Source organism: Phoxinus phoxinus (assembly GCF_949152265.1).
Source record: "Phoxinus phoxinus genome assembly, chromosome: 18".
Classification (NCBI taxonomy): Eukaryota; Metazoa; Chordata; class Actinopteri; order Cypriniformes; family Leuciscidae; genus Phoxinus; species Phoxinus phoxinus.
In genome coordinates this window covers 15137664-15156498 of record NC_136893.1, presented here as the reverse complement: position 1 = coordinate 15156498, position 18835 = coordinate 15137664, and the positions used below count along the sequence as shown (strand labels likewise).

General features: G+C 43.7%; 1 protein-coding gene across 2 annotated transcripts in view; it reads left to right on the top strand.

Moving 5' to 3' along the window:
- The window catches only part of eif4g3b (eukaryotic translation initiation factor 4 gamma, 3b), a 57640-nt gene that overhangs the window by 22443 nt on the left and 16362 nt on the right, over positions 1–18835 (top strand). For both annotated transcript variants that reach the window (XM_079589027.1, XM_079589026.1), the window contains exons 6-20: positions 386–565; positions 1601–1715; positions 2542–2645; positions 2876–3001; positions 4975–5065; positions 6589–7365; positions 7442–7521; positions 7670–7889; positions 7978–8102; positions 8881–9000; positions 9232–9387; positions 9588–9785; positions 9974–10120; positions 12574–12810; positions 13422–13526. In XM_079589027.1, the coding sequence (XP_079445153.1) occupies positions 386–565; positions 1601–1715; positions 2542–2645; positions 2876–3001; positions 4975–5065; positions 6589–7365; positions 7442–7521; positions 7670–7889; positions 7978–8102; positions 8881–9000; positions 9232–9387; positions 9588–9785; positions 9974–10120; positions 12574–12810; positions 13422–13526 (2781 nt within the window). The remainder of the gene's footprint in view (positions 1–385; positions 566–1600; positions 1716–2541; positions 2646–2875; positions 3002–4974; positions 5066–6588; positions 7366–7441; positions 7522–7669; positions 7890–7977; positions 8103–8880; positions 9001–9231; positions 9388–9587; positions 9786–9973; positions 10121–12573; positions 12811–13421; positions 13527–18835) is intronic.

The following is an 18835-nucleotide window of genomic DNA, read 5'->3' as shown; positions in this document are numbered from 1 at the left end:
GTCACAAGTGTGAGGTTCTCGGTCAACAGGTCTATTTGAGGAATTTATTAATAGAAAGTTGTGTTTGGAGTTGAAAAGAAAAAGCATAAAAACTCTTCTGTGATGCATACATACATAATCTATTATGAAGCCATTGTAACAACTATATCATCATAATATATATATATATAAATGTGTGTATATACACCTTTATATTGCATGTTACTTAGGATGCTGTGTTTTGTCTTTGTTTCTTGCATGCGCTTACATAAATGGTTGTACAAAAATGTGTTTACTTATTCAGCGGACTTCATCAGATGCCATCTTAGATGTACTAACGTTACACGTATCAGTTTGCCAAAGGTGAGCCACATAACTGATCTCTCCCGTCTATCTCTCCTCACAGTTTTTCCAGAGGACGCAGATGCAAACGGCCCGGCCCACCATTCCAAGCAATAACCCTTCCCTTCGGCCCACATCTCAGACCCCCACGGCGGCGGTCTATCCCCCCAATCAGCACATCATGATGACCATGGCTCCCATGTCCTTCCATTCCCCACAGACTGCGCAGTACTACATCCCTCAGGTCAGACAGCACAAGAATGCAGACAGGAATCACATTACACTTACTATATCTGGACCATGTGTTTACATCAGTGTTAGACTGTGTTTGTTGTGTTGTTTGTGTAAAAATGAGATTACAGATTATCAGTTTGTCTCAGGTTGATATTAGGGATGTATATCATGATATCCCAATTTAAAAAAATTTGACTATGTATCGTTGATGTAAACTATTTGATTCACGATATAGTTTTATCCGAGGCTCAGCTTACTATATTTATAATGTATAATTCACCCAAAAATTTTAATTCTGCCATCATGTACTCACCCTCATGTCTTTTCAAACCTGTACGTTTTTGTTCAACTTTAAAACACAACTGAAGATATTTTTTTATGAAACCTGAGAGTTTTCTGTCGCTCCATTTAAAGTCCATTCCTATAAATCTTAAAAGATCCAAAAAAATAAAGGCATTGTAAAAAATAATCGAGTGGTCTAATCCAAATCCAAGTCTTCTGAAGAGACATGATGGCTTGCGTGACATGAGAGTGAGGGAATGCACAATTTAACTTACTACATTAAACTACTATATATATATAATGTTGATTATAATGTATTATAATGCAATGGGAGAATATTTTTGGGTCCTGATAATAATAAAATAATATTAATAATAGTGTATCGTTACACCCTTAGTTATCTGTCATCATGAAAGTATACTGTATATGACAGATCATACACAATCATGTCAACTGGGCTATATTTTGTGTTGATATCTCAATCAAAAGTTATGGCAATTGGAACAATGGTAGCATTTTTATCAAAATTCCAAAAACCTCTAGTCTCCAAACAAGTGATCTGAGTTTGACTGAACATTAGAACTACTTGCATGTGTAAACGCCACAAAGCATAAAAATATTAGTGACCAAATTTATAGACTACCGATCAAGTCATGGAATGTGATTATCGGCCCGATCCATCGGAGCATCCCTAGTTGATGTCTTGTTTGCAGTTATACGTGTTGAATTTTCACTAATTTGTTTGTCATGTGTGATTCTACAGTACCGTCACAGTGCTCCTCAGTATGTAGGGCCTCCTCAACAGTACTCAGTCCAGCCCACTGGACCCAATACCTTCTATGCTGGACCCAGTCCAGGGGACTTCCCTGCACCTTATGGTGAGATTCCCTCCTTGTCTGCCATCGCACAAATACCTGTGGATCTGTTGACTTTCTCATGCAGTCTGCTGACTTGCATTGATTTGCTGTTCACGGTTTTAATCTTGTGAGTGTGAATTTTTAGAATAAAAACACATTTTTAAGATGAATCATCGTTATGGGATGGTTTGTCATTCATTTAGTTTTGGTTAATTAGTTCAGTTGCGAAACAATTTATTCCGGTAGCTGACACATTTTCAGAAAATTAAAAAAATATGACATTTGCTTTTTAGCAGTTTTAATATGAAAAATTGCTTGTGCATATTCTGCAACAACTAATTGATAGTGACAGAAGAGTCAACAATAATTTCATTATCGAATTTCAAACATTTTTGGATTTTATAAATTTTTATAAAAAGTTTTTTTGAATATTATTATATAGTAGTTTTTATGTTAATTATATTTTTATATTTTTTGCGCAAAATGCGTAACATTGCCTACACTCATACATATTGTATTCATAGCCTTCAATTTGCATATTGTTTGGAAGAGAAAATTGGGCAGGGTTTCATTGTTTTTTTGTTTTATACATCTTTATATAAAGTTATATAATTGGTATAAAAAGTTATGTTTTTATATTTTAAATATTTTTTTCAGTATATTCAGAAAATAAAGTGTGTCTTTTTTATTCCATCAATCGATTTAAGAAGTATTCGATTAATCGACTAAAGAAGGAATCAACAGTCAGAATCATTTAGTTTGCAGACATAGTTTAGTTGCATCAAATCTGGTCTGAACGATTCTTTAATATGGAATATAATTATTGTCTTGTACGGTTTGTGAGCAGCAGGACCTGCCTACTATCCTGGGCAGCACATATACACACCATCTCCATCCATCATAGTGCCTACACCACAACAACCTCCACCTACTAAGAGGGAAAAGAAAACAGTGAGTGTACATGAACCGTTTGTTCTGCGTCATCTTTATATCAGTATATAAACTAGAATGTCCCATAATGATTTGAGGACATTTGTATTGAAAAACTAACCTTCATAGGTTCAAGTTTAATTAATAGATAATTATTCAGGCTTGAGTAATTGCGTGTGAACAGGAATTAGATTGTACATGATGCTTCTGATTCTTTATCAGTTAATTTTGTGTAAAAATTGTCCTCCAAGATCCGCATCCGAGACCCCAACCAGGGTGGCAAGGATGTCACAGATGAAATATTATCAGGGGTGGGCGGGAGTCGGAACCCAACCCCACCTGTGGGACGACCCTCCTCCGCTCCTACACCTCCACAGGTAAGACAGCCAATCACATCAAATCAAACACCAAAATCCCTATGTACACATACAGATTAAGCCTGATATTGTCCCCTTTCTAATCTCTGCACATTAGGGGTGAGCTCTTTTAACTTGAGCCAGTAAGCAAACACCCAGAAAACCCTAGTAACTGCATAGAAACATGCAAAAATCAAGTCAGAACACCATAGCAACCCCACATATTGACTTTGTAGCCACACTGCCAGAGTTTCCATTCCTTCATAATCAGGAGTTTATCTTCTTATCTAAAGCCACAGCTTATGTCCTTAGGGCAGCTCCTTTGCTGAGGGGTTTATTACTTAACAATTTGATCTTTTACCCACAAGCCACCAATTTTGCGCACTTTTAATGAAGAACTCTAAATGTAGCCTTGAAACATTAGCCGCTTTTCCACCGTCGGGCCGAACGGTTCTAAGAACGATAAGGAATGGTTCCATTTAATATTTTCACTTGAGCTTGGTTCGGCACGGCACAAATACAAACCGTTCTCGGCCCAGGATCCTCAGCAGTCGTGTTGGTAGAGTGCGTGTAGTGACGTCGCCAATCAGGATTGGTCACTTGTCTGTTGCCTGGCTGCTAGTTTTTCTTTATCTGGCCAAGCACGCTATTTGAGCGAAGTTAACGCAAGTTAATTATAAAATAAAAAATAAATATCTGATCATCCTCCATAACACGGTCAGTTTTTACATCTCATGTCATCTATACACTCTTGCGTTACAAAGGCAACGACTGACGCATTTGTATATCCAAAGAGCTCCGTTATCAGCCCCGCAGTGGAAAATGAAACCATATCCGTACCGGCTGCTCTGGATCGGCACGGAATGGAACGGTTAAGCTATGAGAAGGGTTTGGCCCGACAATGGAAAAATGGAAATTGTTTTTTCCTGTCGAAGTAGTTGTGCAAGTCTATAAATGTTATTTAGAAGTTTCAAAAATGTTCCAATCTTGCATATTGTCACGTGTTGTAGTTCTGCCTCATGATTGTTTGTGCCATCCTGATCCCTGTGTTTTCCCTTTACAGTGACTTCTCATCTACTCACTCTAGTACATTATCCCCAATCCTCAGTGTGCATAATCTAAAACAGGGGTCCACAGACTGCATGTATATGGAGTTATTTACATTTTAAAATAGTAATAGTAAATTATTAATATATTGTAATAACAATTCACAATATAAAAGTTTTTACTAGATTTTTGATCAAATAAATGCAGCCTTGGTGGCATAAGAGACTTCTATTAAGAGTTTTTTCTTATAATTGTCACCTTTAACTCGCTCATTATTTGCATTGTTATATTTATTAGGCAAATCCCTATACAAATACATTTAATTTGTAAATGTCTCTCTTTTATTCTAACTGATTATAAGGAAAGAAAGATATGGTGATAATTGAATTCATAAGTAAATTGTTTATGAATCAGTCATTTCTTTTTGCTGTAGTAAAAGTAAAATTTAAAAAATTAAATCTAAAATAGTTGCATTTAATTTCAGAAACAATATATTGTTGTTTTTATAATATTACACATTTCACACGTGGTATAAATGAGTTTGAATACAAGAAATTCTATATCCTTTTATAGTCACCAAGACAAATTCCTCGTGTCTGATTCTAAATATTTTAGGATGTGGATCATATTTTGGCGGTGGGGGGTATAACATGGTTTAAAAATCCCCCTTCTAAGACACAATGTAGATGGAGCACTCACTATGTTTTGACTCTACCTCTGTCTTCTCTCCCTGAACGTTAATAGTGTTCGTCTCTCCTCTGCTCTCTTTCCCCTTTTCCCCATGTTTCGTCCATTTCTGCCCCTCTCTCTCTCCTCTCCATTCTCTGTGTTTCTGTTTTTCCCGCTCTGTCTGTGTGCTGCATATGTGCGTGTGCCTTGTGTCTCTCTGTTGCTAGTTTTTATGTCTGTACCCTCATTATCCTCACATTTTCTACCTCAAATCCCAGCAGCTGAACAGCCAGGTAGCAGATCACGGGCACGTAATGTATAATGTGGACAGCGCCCAGATCCTTCCTGCACCCATCAACTTGAAAGCAGGTCAGAAATTGCCACCTTCTCCCCGCAGATTCAGGGCAGTGGTCCTTAACTGGAGGGTCTTGACCCAACAATGGGTCAAAGAGACATTGACATAATCTTGACTTATTAAGACAAAATAAGCAAAATAAATAGGATTATCAGGTTTTAGGATGAAGAGACAATACATCATCATGTCTTTTATTGTCTTTTACTGTGATGTCAAAGGCTGTATTGTATCTATATTGTATTTTTTTTTCATCCATCACTAGAAGTTCACCAAAATTAGGCTGATGCCAGCCTGGACATGGCCTCTTGTTTTCAAAACCATGAAAAAACAATGCAAGCTATAGTTTTTTGTATTTGATGTCCAATGTAAAATGTTGGCCCTGAAACAAAACCAGTTGAGAACCACTGCTCTGTTTTCCCCCCATGATCTTAATTTTACATTGCCAACAAAATCACTGCAATTACATTTTATGCTATGTATGTATGTTATGTATTCTACTATTCAGTTTTAATTATTTAACTAAAACATAAAAAAGCTAAAGATCACCACTTTCATGATGTTGCTTCATTTTGTTGCCAAAGAAATCACTGCAAATACTATGCAAATGTTTAAAGGGGTCATGAACTGCATTGTTTTATTGTTTTATAATGTTTCCTTGGGTGCATACATCAAATACATAAACATTCTGCACACTAAGGAATGCTTTCATCATAACTAACAGTGCAAACACGATGTAAATAATAGATTCGTTGATTATAACCAAAGACTATAGATAAAAGGGACTTTGTTAAAACAGGAGTTTTGGCGAAAGTCCAGAACTCAGTCACTGATAAACTTACGCTGTTCTTTGATCGCTTTCTATATGTAATTTAATCAGTTTAAATAAAAACAGAACATTTTCATCCTACTAAGAGAAAAAATGTGAAGTTGACCGTTTAGTCACTGGTTTGATTTACTGACACAGAGACAAAGAACATCTGACTGTACATGAATCATTACACATCAGAAATCACTGGTCACAGATCTACACAATTACTAACAAGAATCCTCAGTGAAATGTACTGAATACAAATAAATAATGCTCATCTGAGACATTCACATGGTTGAAAATAAATAACCACATTCCTAGCGTTAGGATCCTTTGGAAGGTAATGTTATTTTAGTGGAGTGATCCTGCATCTTTCTTCTCTCCTCGTCATCTCACTAACTCGCCAGTGGACGGGGCCAAAGTTGCAATGAAGAAGTAGGCGTCGATATTCTTCTGCAGAGGCGGTCTTAGATAGGCACATTCCACAACAAGTTGTTCGCTGGGCTTGGTTACAATAAAAGCTGTTTTTGGACTAACAAAGAGGATTTCAGTTTTGAAACTTACAGGATATTCTTATAGTATGATGACCTCTTTATCAAAAGATCAAGAAAAAAAATATTTCTCAGTTTATGACCCCTTTAATATATCACATTATTTGTTTTTTACCCTAATCTGTCAGTTTATACACTGTACCCCTGATGCATTTCCTTGTTTCATTTATGGCTCTAGATGACAAGCCAAAACTAGAGTTTGCCTCACAAATATCTGCATCTCCTGGACTGCGGCAGCCAGAGGCTCCGTTGGAGAGAAGTGATCCCAGCAGCCCCGTCCAAGAGCCCTCTCCCTTACAGAAAACTGAGCTTCCCCCCTCCGGTCCAGAAACAGCCTCAAGTGTAGCTACAGCCCCCACTCCTTCCATACCTGCCTCAACAGTGGAGTCAGCTAACGCCCAGAGCCCATCAGCTGAACCCAGCCCCACTAAAGCTGTCACACCAGAACCTGAGAGCTCTGAGCCAGAGAAATCCTCCTCAGAGCAACCCTCACCTCAGAGCCTGTCTACATCCCCGGCCCAGCCCGAAAAGGCCATTAATGGGCTGACGGACACCGATGCTGCTCCCTTGAGTGAAGACTTGGAATCCCAACCCAGGGAAGTCTCTCCGTTGCTGCCTACTTCCAGTGTGCCCCAGTCCCCCAGCCCGGAGCCCAGGCCCATCACACCGGCGCTGGACGCTGAGTCTGCGGTGGTAAAAACAGATAGTCCCTCACCTCCTGCTGAGGACAGTGCTGGATTTCCTGACGCCCCATTCCTCTTCACCTCCAATACTGCTGCTATCTCCACCATACCTGCTCCTCCTCCAGGACTCGTGCACCCAAGTCAGGTTTTTGCAGGGTCAGCCAGGAGACCATCTACAGGAGAAGAGCTCAAAGAAACAGGGAAGGAGACCGAGGCCTTGTCAGACAAGAGAGGCGAGTCTTTCTTGCAGTCCATAAAAAGCTCAAGTCAAGGTAAGCACTCGGAAGATACAGCTAAGGTGAATGTTGTGAGAGTCATTTAAATAACACAAGCCTTTTCTCTGTACAGCTACATCTAGTGCACCAAAGACCTGGAAGAACCCAAAAAAGAACATGCCTGTAGGGCAAGATCAGTGTCCAGACAAAGAGGTAAAATTATTTTGCATGTTTTTTATGCACCATTTGATGCATCTGGCTTTTATTCTAATTTAATCGAATCACAACAAATGATTTGGAAAACCATGTTGCTTATATTCATATGAGTAAGGTAGGCTTTAAGTGGGGTTGTGTTTGGTAGGAGGACCTGGATCAGTCCTCTATGGAGTCCGCTGCAGAGAGCCCCAGTCCTCCTCCTGTGGAGGTGGAGAGGAGGCCGTCAGAAGGAGTTGTGCTCGAGGAGAACGGAGAACAGGAAGTAGATCCTCAGAGAAACGGAGCCGAACACGCCTCTGAAAACGAAAGCAGTGACAGCGTCCCCTCGCCTGCAGATAAAGAGCCGCTGATCAAAGCAGTGCCACGTAAGGCCATCTCTCTTCAATGTTCTCGTGTTTCCCACATGTGTATCTGCCAGGTTTTACCACTGTAAGCGTTTCTGCTCTTCTGCAGAGCCTGCAGAGAACAATGGAAAGAAGCAGTACGACAGAGATTTCCTGTTGGGCTTCCAGTTCATGTCTGCATGTGTGCAGAAACCAGAGGGGCTTCCTCCCATTTCTGATGTTGTTCTAGATAAGGTCAGACTGTTTAATTAAAAAATGTTTATACAATAGCATTATACTTGTACTAAATGTGTACAAGTATAGAGATACTTGTACTCAAATATGTACAATTATAGAGTTCTTCTGGTCCAACTCTTTGGCTTTAACAAGCCGAAGAGAGCACACGTCACTTCTCTCCTCACAAAATTGCACTGGTTGCCAGTTGCCGCTCGCATCAAATTCAAGTCGCTGACGTTTGCCTACAGAACAACCACTGGCTCTGCTCCCTCCTACCTAAACTCATTACTTCAGACTTACGTGTCATCCAGAAACTTGCGCTCTGCAAGTGAACGGCGTATTGTGGTGACATCTCAAAAGAGGCACAAAATCTCTTTCTACTCGTATTGCGTTAGATTAAACTGGGAAGGGTCATAGCACTTGCATGTTGTTGTCCTATTGTTAGTTTAACTACTTCTATTGTTCTCATTTGTGAGAACTTTTAAAGTCTCATTAAAAGCGTCTGCTAAATTAATAAATGTAAATGAACATGTTAAATTTACAGCCCTATTTTGAACATATAGAATGGTAGATTAAAGTTAATAATTGAAAATTATTAACACAAAATTCCATAGGAATTTCGCTTGGACCAGAATCAATTTGCACCACACCATTAAACGGAGTACTATGGGAATAAAGGGATATTGTAACCTGATTATGGCCCTCTTAAATCCCTGTAAAACTCATTACTGCTCTTGTACAGAGTAGTAAGTTGTTCTTTAAGAGAAGCCTAATGTGTTTCTGCCTCACTGAACAGATTAACCAAAATAAGCTGCCCACGCGGCCGGTAGACCCACGTGTGATTTCCAGAGGCCCAGACTTCACGCCAGCGTTTGCGGATTTCGGCCGACAGCTTCAAGGAGGCAGGGGAGCACCGGTTTGTCCCATTACCCGTACCATTACATATTCTCACAGTAATACTGAAAATAATATGGAGCTTTGTCTTAATAACTACAATAAGTCAATTAGTATGCTCTCTAACCCCTTTGTCTTTAATATAATTGAATGTTTTATACTTAACCCATGAATAAAAGCATTTTCAATGGACATTATCTTAGATATACTTATTATCCCTGTCTGTACTATATGATTATGCCTGTTCCTTCAGCTGCTGAATGTTGGCCTGCGGCGACCATCCGGACGCAAGATCATCACAAACGTGTCTGTGAACGATGAGGTGCAGCTTAAGACAACAGAGAATGCTTGGAAGCCTGGTCTGAAGCGGGAGAGTGCCATTGAAGATCCAGATGCCCTGAGAACTCAGGTCCTCCTGCACTTTCACTTCGTCCTTAACCAAATACACATTTCAGATGGCTTTAAGTAGCTTATTTTGCAGTACGAAAAAGTATGTTGCGGTATCCAGATGTTCAGCTATGATTGAATAGTTTATTACTTCATTACTTTCACGAGGAAATTGTTGCCTTGGAAGACATTCAGTAATATGTTCAATAATGTTTTTTGCAGGAGATTTTCCGAAAAGTCCGTAGTATTCTCAACAAACTGACGCCACAGATGTTCAGCCAGCTGATGAAGCAGGTGACTGACCTCACCATTGACACGGAGGAGCGGCTCAAGGGTGTCATAGACCTAGTCTTTGAGAAAGCCATCGATGAACCCAGCTTCTCTGTGGCCTATGGCAATATGTGCAGCTGTCTGGCCACGGTGAGTCAGACTTTCCATTAAAACTGGGGCCAGTTAAGATTTAACATTAGTATATAAGTTTAGTAGATCACTGATTAATGAATTAGATGTTTATTTGTGATTTTGGAAGCAAATAGAGATTCAAACTAAACGTTTAGCTTGGAATGTTTAACATGTAGATAAGTCACATACATGTGCTGTGTTTGTAGTTAAAAGTGCCTATGACGGATAAGCCCAGTAGCACTGTGAATTTTCGGAAGCTGCTTCTGAACCGTTGTCAGAAAGAGTTTGAGAAGGACAAGGTAGATGACGATGCCTTCGAGAAGAAACACAGGGAGCTGGAGGCGGCTACCTCGGTAAGTGCTTCAGCGCCGAACGCATCTCTAAAACTGTTCTTAAATGGTTCACCGGCCATTCAAATTTCCTAGATGTTGTGTATGATGTAAATAACGCATGCCATGAGATGATTCAGGTTGCTTAGAATTATTTGTGTGGATTTAAATGGCATGCAAACATTTTTAAGTCGTCATAAGCATACATTTTTATTAATTTTCGTACTACTGATTCAGTAAATCTTTTTTTTAAAGTCACTAATAATTATTGTACTTGAATCCAGATCCAATATTGTGCATAAGAACAGATACAAAAATTAATTGTACATGAACCTTAACTAAAGTAAAGTAGGGAGAAGTAAAATGATTTATTAAAGGGCACCTATTATGGAATTTTGAAATGTACCTTTCATGTAGTGTGTAACATAGATCTAAGTGAACAAAAACATCCTGCAAAGTTTGAAATATGAAAGTGCACCGTATATAAAGTTATTGTCTTTCAAAAGTGAGAGTCGACTCTGAGTCATTTTTATGAATCGTTAGAAGACCGAAGCTTTTTCTCTGACTAGATGACGTCAACTTGTCAAGTTATTTGAATACGATACGCCCACTTATTGCGCTTCAAGGCCAGGGAAAATATCATGGCGACGAGACGCTGTGTTCTGAAGTGCGACTCAAGAGCCAACTTTTTTCATCTGCCCAAGGAGGAGCATTTGAAGACTAAGTGGCTACAATTCATATAACTATACCACAGAAGTATAGTCCGAGCCTTGTGCTTTATTCGCGCCATTTTGAAGACGATTGCTTTTTAAATGCAATCAAACTTGGATTCGCGAGCCGGCTGATATTGAAGGAAGGTTCAGTTCCAAGTGTATTTGCATCAGCTTCATCCTCCGTATCACAACCTGTAAGTGTTATTAATAATTGTTGTTTTTATGTAGCATGCTTAATAATTATTTTGTTTGTTGTGTAAGCACTGTTTAGCTTCTAGGTCTTCAATGACAATTGTATTGAGATATGTGAAGTGTTTGTCGTTGTTTTCGGAGTTGTCTTAAAGAATAGAGTAATACCTCGTAGTAACGTAACTGCATTTTTTTTTTTGTAAAAACGTTATGTTTATGCATCGGGCTAATGCAAACAAAGACTGATTGTGCTTTTACAATATGAACTCTGGGCTATGCGCTAACATAACATTAAATTCTTTATCTTATTTGTATTTTTTTACTACAAACTACGCAGTGGACTATAATCATTATTATAACACAATTTAATTGATAAAAGTATCATTGTACTCCGTGTTAAACAATAAGTATTATCTATGTAAACACTGCTGGGTCATCTGACCAATCAACGCAGATTAGGTCGCGCAAAGGAGGGGTTTGGAAAAATGAGTCGTTGAACGAATCATTTGGGAGTCGGTGAGCAAATCAGGTCAAAATAAATGCATATTATACGACAACAAAAGTGTTTTTTGTCATTGCATGCATGTAAAACTGTTGTTGGGGACTCCCAAAACAACATTAGGAACATTTTAAATGTCATAATAGGTGCCCTTTAATACATTATTTTTGTATAATTATATGCATATGAATAGCTAGGCAGTTACACATTGCTGTCATCTACTCACCCTCATATTAATATAAAGACTGAACTGCTGACATAAAAGGAGACATTTAGCGTTATTCATGCTCTTTCCCATAAAATAAAAGTAATGTAAACAGTGAAAGAAAAAAGTAGTCCATATACCATAATCAGTATGATTATTTTAAGTCAAATAAAACCAATCTGATAGCTTTGTATGAAGTTGTGATTCATTGAAAGTATATCCTAGTATAAAAGTCTCATAATATCTATTTTCTAAATGAATGGTATTGATTTCATTGTGAACGATTCATCCATGCATTTAGTTTTTTTGACCTCATAATTTTTATTAAAGTGTCATAACTTGAACTTTCCGTGAAATGAGACTTCTCTGTAATGATGCACCAAAATTTCAGCAACCGAAAATATTTGACTGAAAAAAGCAAAGAAAAAAGATACTTTCCATCAAAAGTTTTTTAATAACAATATATATTTTTTTTTTGTACTTTATACTAGAGCTTAGTAGAGCTTGAATAGAACTTTATACTAAGAGCTTGTTGTGACTTAAGTCCATTTAACATTTATTTTTGTAAAATTATAATAATATAATGACACATGCATGTGTCTGACCATACATAAAGCCAATATACTAACCTTGACCACATGGTGTTTAATTATTGAAAAAATAAAGTTTCCGTTTTTTGCTTTTATTCCTTGAACCGGTTCAGAGCCCTGGTTAAAAGTTACTATAAAGGCCTCTGAAAATGATCTCCAGTTGTAGTCTAGATAATTCTGTTCTTCACAAACAAACAAAAAGTTGCTTTTGCTGCAGCGGGCACACAATGATCCTTTCTGACATGTCTTCCTCTCTCTCTCTCTCTTATTCTCACTCTCAGGATAGCGAGAGGGAGAGACTGCAGGTAGAGCTGGAAGAGGCGAAAGATAAAGCCCGCAGACGCTCCATTGGCAACATCAAGTTCATCGGCGAGCTCTTCAAGCTGCGAATGCTGACGGAGGCCATCATGCACGACTGTGTGGTGAAATTGCTGAAAAACCATGATCCAGAGTCACTGGAGTGCCTGTGCAGGCTTCTCACCACTATTGGCAAGGACCTGGACTTCGAGAAAGCTAAGGTCAGCCAGGTTGATCTTAATAGGGAGGATGTCCTCTATAACAAGCATTAAAAAAAATAACCATCCTCCTAAATCTTTTAATTGCTTCTGCAACCCATGGAAACGCACAGAGACTGTTCCTTATTTCAATGTAATAATGCAAGTCTGTGTTGGCCACTCTCTGCACTCATAAACTAATATTCTTTAGCCTCTCTTTTCCAAAGTGTTTTGTGTTGTGTACAATTTGAATAAATCCCTGCTGGTCCGTACAGCTCTCCAGAGCATATTGCTACAATTTAAAACCTACATGTTAGCTTGGAAATGTTGGTCCCAAATGAGTCATTTTAATGTGCTCCGGTTTCGAAACTCACTTTGGATTCAGCTGAGGACATGACTGAGGTGTTGTCTAATGCACTTGAATGGATGGTTTACCCACACATTTTAATTCTCTCATTATTAACTCACCCTCATGTCATTAGTTGAATTGTTTTTTACTTTAAGTAAAGACAAACATCAATTATTGGGCTTTGTCAGCAGAATAACAGTCCATTATATTGTAGATGGGGGTCTGTTTATGTTTTCAGGGTTTTTTTAAGCTTGTGCATCATATAAATGGTTCTTGTTCATTTTAGCCACGAATGGATCAGTACTTTAACCAGATGGAGAAGATAGTCAAAGAGAGGAAGACTTCATCACGCATTCGGTTCATGCTGCAGGACGTTATTGACCTGCGATTGGTGAGTTCTGTTTGTCTTTTTTTCCTTTCGTTTGTTTTCAAGTGGTGATCAAGAGAGCATTTTTAGCAACCTGGGTTCCAGAAGTAAACTGAAAAGGAAAAGACAAGGGTACAAGATTGTTTTCTTAACATTCTGTTAGAGTGAATTAATTAACTACTCGTTCCCATCATTCAGGAGTTTTGTGTTTGTTTAATGTACTGTATTTTCCTATGGACCCTTTTCACATTTGCCGGGCTCTCAGAAGCAGAATTGTCGTAGTTGGGTAAACTTCTATTGCGGTGAACGGGAGACGACCGTAAATATAATTTTTGTATATCTATTTGCTCCAATAGCAAAAAAATTATAATCTGTGATAGTTTCCACAACTTTCTAAAAGAGTGAAAACATATAGAGAGATTGATTACGTTGGTCAGAAGAGAAAAAGATTTCACATTTGCCACCACTCTCTCAGCCCTTACAGTAGCATACATTTTTTAGTGTTTTGTCATTTACTGACAAGGAAATATTTCACAATATATGGTGTTATATATGTGTATTACATTGTTTTTTAAATGAAAATTATAAAAAAAACTCATGCTGTGTGCTCACCAAGGCAGCATTTATTTAATTAGAATACAGTAAAAACAGTAATATTGTGAAATATTATTACAATTAAAAATAAAAGTTAGGGATTTTTTCCTGTGTTGGCAAAACGTCTCGGTTACGTATGTAACCCTCGTTCCCTGAGTACAGGGAACGGAGACGTACGTCGGGTTCCCCTGACGAATTGGGATCACGCTAGGGAGCCTATTACCTTCGAGAACTAAACAAAAAGCCAATGAACATTGGCATGCAACATTTGCATTCCGCGGACCCGCCCGTCAGCGCGGGTATAAAAGCCGGAAGTAAACATTGCATCATCGCTTTTCGCTGAGGAGCCGAAGTAACGGACCCCTGCGAAGGTGCAGCCACATGGCAAAGGGACGTACGTCTCCGTTCCCTGTACTCAGGGAACGAGGGTTACATACGTAACCGAGACGTTCCCTTTCGTCCAGGGAACTCCGACGTACGTCGGGTTCCCCTGACGAATTGGGATCCCTAATAAAACGCCATGGTGCTGGCCCCTTCCAGTGCCCAGCTAAGCCGCCCTACAGCAGTTTTTTCAATAAATTTCGGGGGCTGCTAGGAATCCACTGCTGTTCCGCAAGACCCACACAGAGGACATTGGATAACACTGGGAAGCGTGCCTCAACCCCCGGGGGAGGGGAGGCACACTACGGAAAACCAGGATGCCTGATCTGGCCTGGAATACTCATATGAATTCACATAGTGAACATATGGAGTCCCTGAGATGGTCCCAACCATTGGAATTGGGAGCGCATACAACAAGGACGACGGCGCGAGTCCGTCGGGGAAGACACGGCTGGACTGCACGTGGCAAAAACCGGTACACAAGACCACTGAACACCCAGTCTGCTACGACTCTAGCTAGAGGAGCAAACCTGGCGCCGGGCGGTCCGCTACGCCGGGCGCCGGGGGGGTGATGGAGGAGCTCAACGAGGTTACCACTTAGGGGCCAGCGGAGCGGAAGAGACGCACTTATCTGATTACAGAGTGGCGCAGCAAGCCGACACAACCTATTCCCTCGACCCACTGGACGAAGCCAGAACCCGGGAGGAAACCGGTTCCACACGGAGGTTATAGAACCTAGCAAACGTGTTAGGTGTCGCCCAGCCCCCAGCTCTACAAATGTCTGTCAGCGAGGCGCCTTGAGCCAACGCCCAAGAAGCGGCAACCCCTCTAGTTGAGTGAGCGCGCAACCTGGGGGGACAAGGCTCACCCTGAGCCTCATAGGCTCGGGTGATGGCATCCACTATCCAGTGGGCTAACCTCTGCTTGGAGACGGCCTTCCCCTTCTGCCGGCCTCCGTAACAGACAAGGAGCTGGTCTGAGGTCCTGAAGCTTTGCGTTCTGTCAACGTAACACCGCAAGGAGCGGACGGGACAGAGAAAAGCTAGGGCTGGGTCTGCCTCCTCCTGGGGCAGCGCTTGCAGGTTCACTACCTGATCTCTAAACGGAGTGGTAGGAACCTTGGGCACATATCCGGGGCGGGGTCTCAGTGTTACATGGGACAGGCCCGGCCCGAACTCTAGGCACGATTCGTCGACCGAAAATGCTTGCAGATCCCCGACCCTATTAAAAGAAGCCAATGCTAACAGGAGCGCTGTCTTAATAGACAGGATATCAAGCTCTACTGTCAGCAAAGGCTCAAAGGGAGGACTCTGGAGAGCTCTCAGTACCAGAGTCAAGTCCCAAGGGGGTACAGAGTGTACAGGGCGAGGAGGGTTCAACCTCCTAGCACCCTTCAGGAATCTGATGACCAGGTCGTGCTTTCCCACCGACTTATCGTCAACTGCATCGTGATGCGCCGCAATGGCAGCGACATACACTTTGAGGGTTGAAGGGGACAGCCTACGCTCCAACCCATCTTGCAGGAAAGAAAGCACAACGCCGATCGGGCAAGTTCGGGGGTCCTCCTGACGGGAGGAGCACCAAGCGACGAACAGGTTCCACTTCAACGCATAGAGGCGCCTCGTAGAGGGGGCTCTAGCGGAAGCGATAGTGTCTACCACTGCCTGTGGCAGCCCACTCAGAACCTCCGCGTCCCGTCCAGGGACCAGACATGGAGTTTCCAGAGGTCTGGACGCGGGTGCCGTAGAGTGCCCCGTCTCTGAGAAAGTAGATCCTTCCTCAGAGGAATCGGCCAAGGAGGGGCTGTCGAGAGGAGCATGAGTTCTGGGAACCAAGTCCTGGTGGGCCAGTAGGGCGCCACTAGCAAGACCTGCTGCTCTTCCTCCCTGACCTTGCACAGAGTCTGCGCAAGAAGGCTCACTGGGGGGAACGCATATTTGCGTAGGCCCCGGGGCCAGCTGTGAGCCAGGGCGTCCGTGCCGAGGGTCCCCTCGGACAGGGAGTAAAACCACTGGCAATGGGTCGTGTCCGGAGAGGCGAACAGGTCGACCTGTGCCGCTCCGAAGACACTCCAAATCAGCTGGACCGCCTGGGGATGGAGTCGCCACTCTCCGGGCAGGGGGGTGAACCGTGAAAGCTCGTCGGCCACACGGTTGAGAGCCCCCGGCACGTAAGCGGCATGAAGCGACCTCAGATGCTTCTGACTCCATAGGAGGAGGTGGGAGGCGAGTCGCGACATACGACGGGAGCGTAGACCACCTTGACGGTTGATGTACGCAACGGTCGCAGTGCTGTCCGTACGGACCAGTACGTGCTTGTGTCTGAGAACCCCTACGAGGCGACACAGAGCTAGGCGTACTGCTTGCAACTCCAGGCAGTTGATGTGCCAATGCAGCTGGGGCCCCGTCCACAGACCCGAGACTGCATGCCCTTTGTACGTGGCCCCCCACCCCGTGGCCGAGGCATCTGTGAAAACCACAGCATGCCTGGAAACCTGGATCAGGGGCACTCCAGCCCGAAGGAACGCAGGGTCCGACCACGGGGAGAAGGTTTGGCGGCAGTGCGGGGTCACTTGGACCCGGAACGTACCACTCTGCCACGCCCACCTCGGGACTCGATCGTGAAGCCAGCGCTGTAGCGGTCTCATATGTAACAGGCCGAGCGGTGTAATTGCCGCTGCGGCCGCCATATGCCCCAGGAGCCTCTGAAATTGTTTCAGTGGAACCGCTGTCCTGCCTCGAAAAGACCTGAGGCAGGTGAGCACTGACTGGACGCGCTCCTCTGTGAGGCGCGCAGTCTGGGCGACCGAGTCCAGCTCCATACCGAGATAAGAGATCCTCTGCGTGGGGCAGAGTTTGCTCTTGTCCCAGTTGACCTGAAGACCCAACTGACTGAGATGCCGGAGCACCATGTCCCTGTGTTCGCACAGAACATCCCGAGAGTGAGCTATAATGAGCCAGTCGTCGAGGTAATTGAGGATGCGAACGCCTTGCTCTCTCATGGGAGCAATGGCCGCCTCCGCGACTTTCGTGAAGACACGGGGGGACAGGGCCAGCCCGAAGGGTAGGACTCTGTACTGATACGCTCGACCCTCGAACGCAAACCGCAGGAACGGTCTGTGTCGAGGAAGTATCGAGACGTGAAAGTAAGCGTCCTTCAGGTCGATTGCTGCAAACCAATCCCGGGGACGGATGCATTCGAAAATGCGCTTCTGCGTGAGCATCTTGAAGGGGAGTTTGTGCAGGGCCCGATTCAAGGAACGCAGGTCCAGGATCGGTCGTAACCCACCGCTTTTCTTGGGTACAATGAAGTAGGGGCTGTAAAACCCGGACCTCATCTCGGCAGGAGGGACCGGCTCGATCGCGTCCTTCGCCAGCAGGACATCGATCTCTTTCCGCAGGACAGGGGCATCCTCTGACCGCACACGGGTGAAGAGAATGCCCCTGTACCTGGGAGGCCGGCGGGCAAACTGAATTGCGTAGCCGAGCCGAATGGTGCGGAGGATCCACCGGGACGGAGCTGGAAGCGCTAGCCAGGCCTCCAGGAACCGAGCGAGTAGACCCACCCGGACCACCGGCGTACCCGCGGGGGGGCAGCAGGGCGGGGGACAGGGACCCGGCTCCAGCGACGACGTGGCGACCGCGAGCGGGGTCTGGGCGCAGGTACTGACACCTACCTGTCCACTCCGGGGGGCAGACGGCAGAGAGGGTTCTTCGTGTACCCTCTGCTGCGGGCCGCCCCATGGCGAGGGGAGGGGGAGAGACGAGGAACGAGGCCCTGACTCCTCGCAACCCCGTCTCTGCACCTCCGTGGCCAGCCGCAGGCCGGGGCGACGCGGAGGGTTCCGCGAGGCCGCTACCCGCAGGCTGGGGAGAGGGGAGCGGGGGCCGTGTTGCCCGGGGGAAGGAGGCGAATAGGGACCGCCTCCCGCAGAGCGGCAGCATCCGTTTCCAGGTCGCCCGTCTCAGGAACGACGTCCACCTCTCTTCTTCCTGGAAGGTGCAGGTGGCGTCGGAGCGGGCTGGGCCGCCCTCTTACGGCCCGACCTCCGTCCCCCAGGCTGAGGCTGCTGGCCTGGAGGGGGAGCGGCCGCAGGAGGACGACCTCGGCGACGAGCGGCCGGAGGCTGTGCGGCAACAGGAGTTGGGCCAGCAGCGGCCTTCCTCCTGTGCAGGACATGCCGCATAGCTTCCGACTGCTTCTGGGCGGCGGAAAACTCTTGGGCCAAGTTATCCACCGCCTCGCCGAAGAGGCCCCCTTGGGACACGGGGAAGTCGAGAAGTTTGTTCCTCTCGGCTTCCCGCATATCCGCAAGGGTAAGCCATAGGTGGCGCTCCTGGACCACAAGCGTGGACATC